The sequence below is a fragment of the Chinchilla lanigera genome, unplaced genomic scaffold (genome assembly GCF_000276665.1).
Source record: "Chinchilla lanigera isolate Chin_1 unplaced genomic scaffold, ChiLan1.0 scaffold00008, whole genome shotgun sequence".
Taxonomy (NCBI): domain Eukaryota; kingdom Metazoa; phylum Chordata; class Mammalia; order Rodentia; family Chinchillidae; genus Chinchilla; species Chinchilla lanigera.
The window spans coordinates 37455689-37465937 of NW_004955409.1; the positions used below are offsets into that span (position 1 = coordinate 37455689).

General features: G+C 45.7%; 1 protein-coding gene and 1 long non-coding RNA gene across 9 annotated transcripts in view; both read right to left on the reverse strand.

Annotated features, from left to right (window-relative positions):
• Mrpl52 (mitochondrial ribosomal protein L52) overlaps positions 1-1326 on the reverse strand; it is a 4017-nt gene extending 2691 nt beyond the window's left edge. Inside the window, exons 1-3 of one of the 7 annotated variants that reach the window (XM_013510449.1) lie at positions 998-1156; positions 835-892; positions 693-760 (exon numbers count right to left, since the gene is read on the reverse strand). In XM_013510449.1, the coding sequence (XP_013365903.1) occupies positions 693-760; positions 835-892; positions 998-1141 (270 nt within the window). In that variant the 5' untranslated portion in view covers positions 1142-1156. Of the gene's footprint in view, positions 1-692; positions 761-834; positions 893-983 lie in introns of all 7 variants that reach the window. The other 6 variants (XM_005377116.2, XM_013510450.1, XM_005377118.2 and 3 more) reach the window with 6 other exon arrangements.
• A 1571-nt stretch (positions 1327-2897) lies between these two features.
• LOC102005450 lies at positions 2898-9709 on the reverse strand. 2 transcript variants are annotated; one of them, XR_001232672.1, is made up of 4 exons: positions 9665-9709; positions 9408-9553; positions 8433-8593; positions 2898-3452 (listed from the first exon to the last, which is right to left on the reverse strand). It is a non-coding gene; the product is annotated as an uncharacterized LOC102005450 (long non-coding RNA). The 2 variants fall into 2 exon arrangements; XR_259810.2 differs by lacking the exon at positions 2898-3452 and having other exon boundaries at positions 8010-8593.
• Between the last annotated feature and the right edge of the window lie 540 nt (positions 9710-10249).

Consider the following 10249-nt stretch of genomic DNA (forward strand, 5'->3'; position numbering starts at 1 on the left):
TTTTGAGACAGGGTCTCACTATGCAGTTCAGGCTGGCCTTGAGCTCACTTTGTAGCCCAGGCTGGTCTCGAACTCGCAACAATCCTCCTGCCTCAGCCTCCTGAGTGCTGGGATTACAGGCGTGTCCTTTCTTCTCTTTTGAGATACGTTCTCCCTATACCACCCCGGCTGGTCTCCAACTCAAGATGCTCCTGTCTCAGCCTCTTAAGTGCTAGACTACAGACAAGTGCCACTATACGCGGCTTCATCTTTTAAGGGAAAATCCTTTTTTTTCTCTTTTTTGTCGTTTTTTTGAGACAGGATCTCCAGCTGTAGTTCAGGCTGGCCCTGAGCCGCTGGTGATCTTCCTGCCTCAGCCCCTCAAGTGCTGCGATTACAGCTGTGCACCACCACGCGGGCGGGAAAGACTTCGAAAGGCTTGTCCTCAGTCTTTATCCTGCTGCTTCTGGTATACGTTCTCACAAGTACTCAGCACACAGGGTGTGTTCTTCCTATTTGAACATCGCGTCCCCTCTGAGCAGCGGCAAGTCTTGTGACCCCCGCAGTCCCAGGACGGCCGGCGTCGGAATTAGCTTCTGTTCATCCCCACAAACCAGGACGACCCTTCCTGTCTTTACTTTCCGTGGTCAGAGTTTACGTGACAAAAACACCCCCCGGGGAAGAACCGCGCAGGAAAGCCGGCCCGCGCTCACCCGCGTAGGACCAGTCCGGGAGCTCGGTGAGCGGCCCGTACCCGGAGGGGCTGGCGGCCAGGCCCTGCCTGCGGGGAGAAGAGCAGTGCGTGAGGCCCCGTCCGCCCGCCCGCGGGACCCGCGCCCCCAGCCCAGCACTCACCGCAGGCGCCACCGGCCGCCCGCCCGGGCCGCCGCGCTGCAGTGCAGCCTTCGGACACCTGCGGGGAAACAGGGCAGAGTTAGAGGGCTAGCCGCACGGCCATGGCAGGGGTGGCTGGCCCGCGCCCTCGGATCGGCGAGTGCACAGACCCTGACCCACTCACTCCAGAGCAAAGTTCCCAAAGCAGCCATGCCCGCGTGGGGGGAGCCGGAAGTGGGCGTGGCCTCGGCGGCCACGTGCGGTCTACCGGGGGCGGGGAGCTGCGAGCCGCCATCTTGAATCGGTTTTCAGTTACGGGCCCCGCCATCTTGGGCCGGTGTACGGAAGTAAGGAGCCAATGCAGCTCTGGTCTTGGGCCAAAGGAATTGCTGTCCAGCGCTTGCAACCTCGGTGGTGGTTGTTTCCTCAGCGGTAGTCGTGATACCCTGATAGAACTGTTCTGAAAGGTTCCCAGTGAACTCTGTCCAGCGGACTGTAGTCTTGAGGTTTATAGTAACTTTTTTTTTTTTGAGACTGCCTCGCCAGGCAGGGCAGGCTGGCCTTGAACTCACCAGGTTGGCCAGGCTGGCCTCAAACTCGCGGCAGTCCTCCTGCTTCAGCCTCCTGAGTGCTGGGGCTGCAGGCGTGCGCCACCACCTCCTGCTATAATAACTTTTACCTCAGGCACAATACCCACATTACCTCATATAGTATCCCGCATCACTAACATATTTTTCCCATACTAAGTGGTCAAATCTAAACAATCCAAAAATTTTGTTTTCAGATCTCATTTATCCAACAAAATTGAAGTTCTATTACTAAGTGCAGCGGTAGGAGCAGGAGATTATGTGGAGAGCAAAACCAGATGTCATCACCATCACAGAGCTCTTCCAAGCAGTAATCAAATCACACACGTGATTGCAGTATTGCAATGAATGCCAGGGATGGAACCGCAGCACGTGTTTTTTTGTGAGCATATATAACGGGAATGTAACCCTGTTGTGCCGGGTCAATGCAGGTAATCCCAGCTACTCCAGGAGAGAGGAGGATCACAAGTTGGAGGTCTGCTTGGGCAGCTTAAGGGGACCCTGTCTCATAATAAAAAAGGGCTGGGGATGCAGCTCAGTATCAGAGTGCTTATGGAAGGTCTGGGTTCAATTCCCCAGTACCAAAAAAAATATTTTTTTTCCTGTGCTGAAGACCTGGGTCCCATCTCAAAGGAATCTCATTATTTATATGCAAGCACTCAAAAATCCGAAATTGGAGACCCCCCTCCCCCGCCCAAGTACTGGAGATTGAACCCAGGGCCTTCTCATTGAGCTCCATTTCAGCCCTTTTTATTTTTTACTTTGAGGGTCTCGCTAAATCACAAAAGTTGCCAACAGTGCTGGGCTGGAACTTGGAATCTGCCCCAGCCTCCCAGAGATTACAGATGTGTGCCAGCTTGCCTGGCTTCTGAAGACACTTTTGATACCAAGCATTTCAAATAAAAGATAATCTGTCTAGTCAATGGCAAAGCCAGATCTGTGGCTCTCCCTCCTTTTTATCATGAGCTATTCAGTACTGCTGTTGGGAGACATTTGCCCTTACTGTATTAATTTTTAAAAATATCTAACATTGGTGAAAACAAAACTTTTAAGGGTCATAAATGTAAGTAAAAGTGCTTTATGATGCTCCTACAAAAGTGCCCATTACTGTGAACCAGGCCAGACACTTAAACACATGCTGACCGAGGAAACCTGAGGGAGTGGTGTAATCGCCTCTTTGGAAGTTTATCATTTCCTTCTGCAGGACTGAAGTTTTTCCACAGGAGGTGGCTTTGAGTTGTGCTTTGAAAGAGGGGAAGGGTGGATCCTGGTTTAAGAAGTAAAAGCAGCTATTTCAATAACAATAAGAATGGTATAGGCTAGGGTTGAACGGGAAGAGAGGAAGGGAACAAAAGAAACTTGGCTAGCAGCCAAGCAAGGGCACTAAGACAGAGAACCACTGCTATCTTCCAGTCCTCTGCTTATTATTTTCTTTTATGGTGCTGCGGATTGAACCCAGGGCCTCATGCATGCTGGGCAAGCCCTCTACTACTGAACTGCACCCCAGCCTCACACACGTCATTTTTATTTATCAAAACACTTCTACATAAATGATTTCCTAATTAACCTGTAAAGTAGGTAAGGCAGTCTAGGGAGCAATTGTCACACAAATTTGCTTGTAGTTTTTAGGGATCTGGAAATTGCACCAAAATGTGGCTGTTGGGTGGGGTAGAATGTGTGCTTGGCACGTTTGAGGCTGTGGGTTCCATCTCAGGCCCATGGGGGGTGGGGCAAGGAGGTTGTGGATTTATTGTTTTACAATAAATACTGTAGTTGCAGAATAAAGACAGAGTGACACTGGGCTGGGGATATAGCACAGCGGCATAAGCGCCTGCTTGGTAAGCGCATGGTCATGAGTTTGATCCCCGGTACAGGGAAAAAAAAAAAAAAAAAAGACAGTGACACTGATCCCAAACTTGGCTCCATGAGCCTTTGGCTGTTCTGGACGTGGTGTTATAGGCTGGAAGGGCCATGGACCCTATCGATTAGGGATTATGTACTTTCCAGCTGCCTTGGGATTGTGGCTTGTGGCTGGGTTGAGGGAAGAAAAACCTGTCAGAAAATAATGAGAAAAGAGTTAGTGACCCTTAAGCTACCTGTTTGATGGGAGAAAGAAACTTATTAGTCCAGATGTGAGGAGGAGGTCAGACTTCCACGCTTCCTGTACAGAAAAACGTATGTGAGAGAGGTATGTCAGATAAATTTATCAAGAGTCTAAGGGCCTTGGCCTTAGCAAGGTCTTGTTTACTTATCTGTAGCACCGCTGGGGCTTTCTGTTTTGAAGGGAAATTTCAAGTCTTCCAGAGGCTCACAGGAGTAGCTTTTTTCTTTTGGGTGGTCTTGTTCTTCAGACAGTTCAGGTGGGACTGGCCTTATTCTAGAAAGATGAACCCAACCATCTCTCCCACATTAATTGCAGTGGGTATTGCAAGGGCCAGGGATCACTGAAAAGGGGCCTTTCCATGTTGGCTTTCGCTGGTCGTTGTTTCCTCTCCAAGTTTTTATAAGCACTTGGTCTCCAGGATGGACACTGTGGTTCCCCTGGGCCAGGGGCTACAGCCCTTTTTTCCTTGTACATTTGGATAGCCTGTTGTTCTTGGTCCAGACTGATGAGCTACTGTAAGAGTCTCATAGTCTGTGGGCCTGCCATCATGTCAGAGGATAGAAATGGCCTTCCGGATAACATCTCAAATGTGCTCAAATTTAGCCCAATTTTGGGCGTGTTACAAATCCTCATGAGTGCTGTGGTAGCAATCAGAGCCAGGACTCATCTCTTGGCAAAGTTTTGCTAGAGCTTGCTTTAGGATCTGGTTGGCTCGCTCTGCCTTTCCAGAAGATTGAGACTGCCAAGTGGAATGACACTGGTACCTTATTCTTACAGACTTCCCCACTCCCTGAGCTATTTGTCACTCTGAAGGATAATGACACTGGGGTAGTCCAAATCTAGGGACAATTTCTTTTCTTTTTTTGAGGTAGGGTTTTACTGTGTGGTTTAGGCTGGTCTTGAACTCACTTTGTAGCCCAGGCTGGTCTCAAACTCACAGCGATCCTCATGCTTCAGCTTCCTGAGTGCTGGGATACAGGCATGTGCCACCATGCCTGGTCCTAGAGGATAGTTTTCCAGAGAAGGAAATCAAAACAGAATGAGCTACTCTTGTATCTAAAAGCAGTTGAATTGGCTCACCGATGGTGATGTTCTTGGATAGGGGTATTGCAGCTTCCCCTGGCCTTCTCAGTCATCAGAGCAGGAAATGAGAGTTTGGGGTGGCCTTGCCTCTCTCTGGGAGCAGAGATAGTCAGACCTCCAATGTCAACAGGCACATCAGCTGCCTCACATTTAGAACAAGGCCCAGGTACAAGCTATGATAACTTCTTCATATTTGGGTCACCTATTCCAATGAAAACAACTTATCCCAAACTGTTCAGATCAATCTAAAATAATTTTTAGACTTTATTTGGCAATATTAATTAGTTCCATCCATTTTTGGGCTAATTTCTCTGGTGTTATTGTCATTATTCTTCAGACAAATTAATTCAATTTGCTCCACTCATACCCTTTGCCTTCCCTTCAAAAATAAGCTCAGTCCCCGTAGCAGGAGGCATGTCTGTCTTCATGGATGGGTCCGCTTCGGGGCAGGGAGGTTATGTAACAGCAAGTGGTCATGGTTACAGGATACAGGATACAGGATACAGGATACAGAATACAGGATATGGGTTTCTGTCCTGCCCAAAGACTGAATTACAAGCAGTCATATGGGCCTTGCAAGATCATTTATCTGTTCCAACTAACCTCTTTCCAGATAGTGCTTATGTCTGCGGTGTAATGCACCACACTGAAACCCTCACCATACACACTGGTCAAGAAGACCTTTTTCATCTACTTCACACTCTCCAAGTTGTTGTACGGCCACGTCACGTTCCCTGTCTTATTGGTCATATATGTTCTCATTCCCAATTGCCAGGGCCTCTCACTGAGGGGAACACTGCTATTGACAGATTGCTGGGTGCTGTCACTGTCACTCCCTCACATACCATTCAACAGGCTTCTGCTTCTCATGCCACCTTTCATCAAAGTGCTTCTGCCTTACGCAAACAGTTCCATCTGATGCAGGAACAGGCCCGAGAAATTGTTAAACCATGTTCCTCATGTATAATACACCTTCCTTCGCCTGCTATGGGGGGGTCAATCCCTGAGGGTTATATCCCAATCATCTTTGGCAGATGGATGGCACTCATTTTCCTGAATTTGGTTTTTTGTGCTGGGTCCACGTTTCAGTGGACACTTCCTCAGGGTTTACTTTTGCTTCTGCCCGCACTGGTGAAACGGCCAAACATGTCATTGCTCATTGCTTGGATACCTTTAGTGCATATGGACACTTAAGACTGACAATGACCCAGCACATGCAAGTGATACTTTCCAAAGGTTTTGTAAAACTTCGTATTTCCCTTATTACAGGGATTCCTCATAACCCTCAATGTCAAGGTATTGTTGAATGCTTTTACTGTAGAATCAAAATTAAATTACAAACACAAAAGGAAGAATCTTTCCCTTCAAAATTCACACTTTATAATAGACTTCGCTTGTCAACATTTACTATTACATTTTTTTTTTTTTTTTTCGAGACAGGGTCTCGCTATGCAGTTCAGGCTGGACTTGAGCTCATTTTGTAGCCCAGGCTGGTATCAAACTTGCAATGATCCTCCTGCTTCAGTCTCCTGAGTGCTGGAATTACAGGCATGCGTGACCACGCCCGGCCTAAGGATTGCTTACTCTGATAAGACTTTTCTTTTGGATTCAGACCTCTGCCTTTAACAAAAACTTGTGATGTACATTCCATTAAGGGACAACAAGTTCGGTAAAATCTTATGTATTAGATAGAGATGATTGATTAAAAGGGTTACGTTATGTCAAAATGAAAATTTATGTATGTTACAAAATGTCATCATGATTTTCATGCTGCAATGTTACGTATGGTTTTGATTTCTAAATTTCTGTGTGAAAATATGTAACTGTTGTCTGTTAATATTCTATAGTGATTTAAATATTATGATATTCATGGCTGTTAGAAAATAATGCTTCCATCTTATGTTCTTAGGTATTTGATGTTCTGGTAAGATAACAATATCAAGCTTACTGCCTCCCTTATAATGTAATGTCATTAATCTTCTCTTCTGGATGTTCAAAGCTGAGGTTTGGAGACCAAAAATTAGAGGTAGGTTGGGCTAAGAGGATAGCCTATATATATATATATATATATATATATATATATTTTTTTTTTTTTCTTTTTGAAACAGGTCTCAATATGCAGTTCAGGTACGCTTTGAGCTCACTTTGTAGCCCAAGCTGGTCTCAAACTCTGCAAGGATCTGCCTGCCTCAGCCTCCTAAGTGCTGGGATTGCAGGTGTGCACCACCACGCCTAGCAAGGATAGCCAATATTTTGGTCCTAGCCCTCCAAGGTCAGTGAGCACTCAGGACAAAAGAGAACCTCAGCGGTGATATCCGGTAACTTGGTTGAGTCCCTGATTTTCTTTTTTTTTGTTTTTCTCCGGTACCGGGGACTGAACTCACGACCTTGAGCTTGCCAGGCAGGCGCTTTTGCCGCTGAGCTAAATCCCCAGCCCCGAGTCCCTGATTTTCTGATCAAGGAAGGTATGCGACCACAGAGGAAAGTTTCTATGATATATAGTGTGCCTAAGGAGAGTCACCTGGAAAGGAAAAATCTCTCAAGCTTTCACAGAAAATGACTTGGTCAGGCAATGGCCGTGACTCATCCAGATGGCTGACACCGACAGAGAAACTTAGAGGTGCTGTTCATGCTTCCAAGGTAAATCCTGAGGAGACTTAACTGACCTTGATAGATAGCAAGAAGTTAATTTTTATTAGTGCAGGTCTTACTTTAACTTGGTCTTAAACATCCAGCAGAAAAGTGTAACCACAAGATATATAAAAAGCAAAGCCATAGTAATATATTAGCTGTAAAAGGTTCAAATCATCAACAGCTTCTGACATTTGCCAGTTAAACTGGTAACTGACCACTGTGATGGATATTTCAACTGTATTCTCCGAGCACAGCTTTTCCAGCTTCAACTACACACCCATCATTTACAAAACAGAGAAGAGAGAGATGTTGGGAATGGCTGGCACTGGAAATTGGTTATATGTGTGGTGATAGACAAGGCCACAGTGCCTAACGCAGTCAAGCTACCTCATTCTTGAGAAAAGCATCCTGCCTGGACAATTTCAGCCATTAGTCATTAGGCAACCTCATGTCTCGTGATACTAACTTTGCAAAGGTATAAATAAACACCTCTAGTGTTGTTCAGGTCCTCTTACCCATCTGGTAAAGAGGCCTCCACCTGACCCAGCTCTTATTTCTTGTCTATCTTTTCCTCATTCCCATCACTGTTCCTCTCTGGGACCAGAGTCCCTACATCTAGTACCTGAGCTTTACTCTCGTGTCCGGCCAAACCAAAGTGTATTCTCCTGGCTGGCTTGCCGACTGTTACAGGGTAGTTTGTTTGTTTCTTTTGTTTTATTTTCTTTTTTGGGAGGGATAGTTTCTCTTTTTTTTATTTTTTATTTTTTATTTTAGAAATTAAAGGAGGAAAATACTAACAGACTGACAACATTTTACAAAATAGCATGGGAGGGATAGTTTCTTTAGAAATCACTCAACAATCAAAAGTGTTCCAGGTTCTTGCCTTGAATAAAAATTAGATGAGATAAGCCAATAGTGATGCTAAAAACCACCATTTGAAAAGTCTGAGGTAAATGGGTATGGGAGAAACCAGCTCTGCAGAGAGAACTGGGGCTGAACAAAGAGAAAAAGACGGTAAAAGCAAAAATAAAACTACACACTGAATTTAGATGCAGCATAGGGGTGCTGGGGATTTAGCTCAGCAGCAAAGCTCTTGCCTGGCAAGCATGAGGTTGTGAGTTCGATTCCCGGTACCAGAAAAAAAGCAAAAACCAAAACCAAAAACAAACAAACCAAAAAAATAGATGCAGCACTGGCTACTGTGCACTCACTTAGGATGTTGGCTTTCCATGATGGCCACTCTTCTTTTGTGCCTTCCATGTCTTCATGGGTGCCCATGAGAAGTCCTTATATGGGGTCCTCGTATTGCCTGGGTGTCTTGTAGTTGACAGGTCCTGCTCATTTTCCAGCTACTTTTCCCATGCCATATCTCCTATAACAATAGCACAGACATCCCATTGTTGACAGTTGAAGAATCAAGTAGAAGCCAAAGGTTTAGAGGGTATAGTAAGAGTTAGTGTCTGGGATTGACATGAAAGATTACAGTTTTACATGACAGGCTTGCACTACCACCTATATTATATTAGGGAAAGGGAACAAGAAACACTTGAGTCTTAGCTCACACATAAGGACACCAGCAATTTGTAAAACCACCCAAAAGGGCACATGGATTTAGGTGAACAAGAATGTGGACGATGTGAATGCTACATGCAAAAGTGGACACCTGCAATCATTCAATAGCTGTGGACATCGAGGAACAAGAGCCAGAGTACTGGGGCAAGAGGAGAAATTTGATCATTTGATCAGAACCAGGAAATTCGGGAAGGGAAGGGTCTTTGGAAGGTTGACAAGTTCAGCTTTTGACACAGTTAGCATGACGTGGCAGGAGACCATCCACAGGCTGTAATAGCAGGAAATATGAGTTAGGATCTTGAGAGGAGGCATGGGACACTGTCAGCTCTGGGGACCTCTTGGAATACAGTTGAGGGAGCGGTCTGGCACCTGGACAGCACTCAGTGACTTCATCAGCCTCAACAACCACAGGAAGGCAGTGTCATCGCAAACTGGACATCCTTTGGCCTTTGTACTGCATCAGCAAAGGCGGGAATTAAGAGGGAAGTGAAGCACTAGAGTCTGGGCTTCAAGCCTTTCCTCTCTTAAACTCCTCTGCCTTTCAAGGACATGTTATCCACTCACGTTTTTGTCTAACCTATTTACTCTAAAACCCTTCTGTTCTGTAGGCCGACCTTCAGCTGCTTTTGTGCCAGGGCTTTGCTCAGGGGAATTAGGTGCCTTTTGACGGGTGTGATGACAACGATGACAACGGAAAACCAACATGTGAAGCTGACTCTGGAAGTCCAGTTCCACCTTGTTTTGTGTCCTCTTCCCCTTTCTGCATGCAAATGACAAAAAAATTTTCTGAGACTGAAGTTGTGGAGGGAAGGGTGGGAACTTTTTCATTAGCTTCCTTTTTAGGACAACTGGAAGATCAAATCATTATTACCTCATGAAGAAACTGAAGAAATGAGGAATTGAGCTGGGTGCGCTGGTGCACGCCTGTAATCCCAGCATTGGGGGTCTGAAGCAGGAAGATGGTGAGTTTCAGGCCAGCTACAAAGGGAGACCTGGCTAAGAAAAGGAAGGAAGAAATAATGTGGGAACTGAGGGGTGTAAACAACTCAGCCATACAACACACTGCTTTGCATACTTCCTCATTGTTTTTGTAATTTATTGTAACATAAAAGTTGTGAAATCCCTGCTAAATCAGTATTGGCTAAATTTTTTGTTAAATAATCCAACTTCAAAGTGGGTGAATTACGACCTCAGGCCAACTTTTCCTTGTTGCTGGATGGCTGGGAAGTCCCTTCCCTGGGTACCCTTCCACCAGATCGGCCTCAAAGGTGGGGGCTCTATGTGCGGAGCGGCAATGTTGACTTTAAAAAATGCCAACGCTGGGCTGCGCAAAAGTATTACTTATGTACAAGCCCCTTTTAGCGTTAAATGGCATGAAGCTTTTCAGATCCCTTTTCTTGAGCTAGCCCAACAACTTTCCCCCCTCCTCTTTTTTTTTTCTTTTTGAGACAAGGTC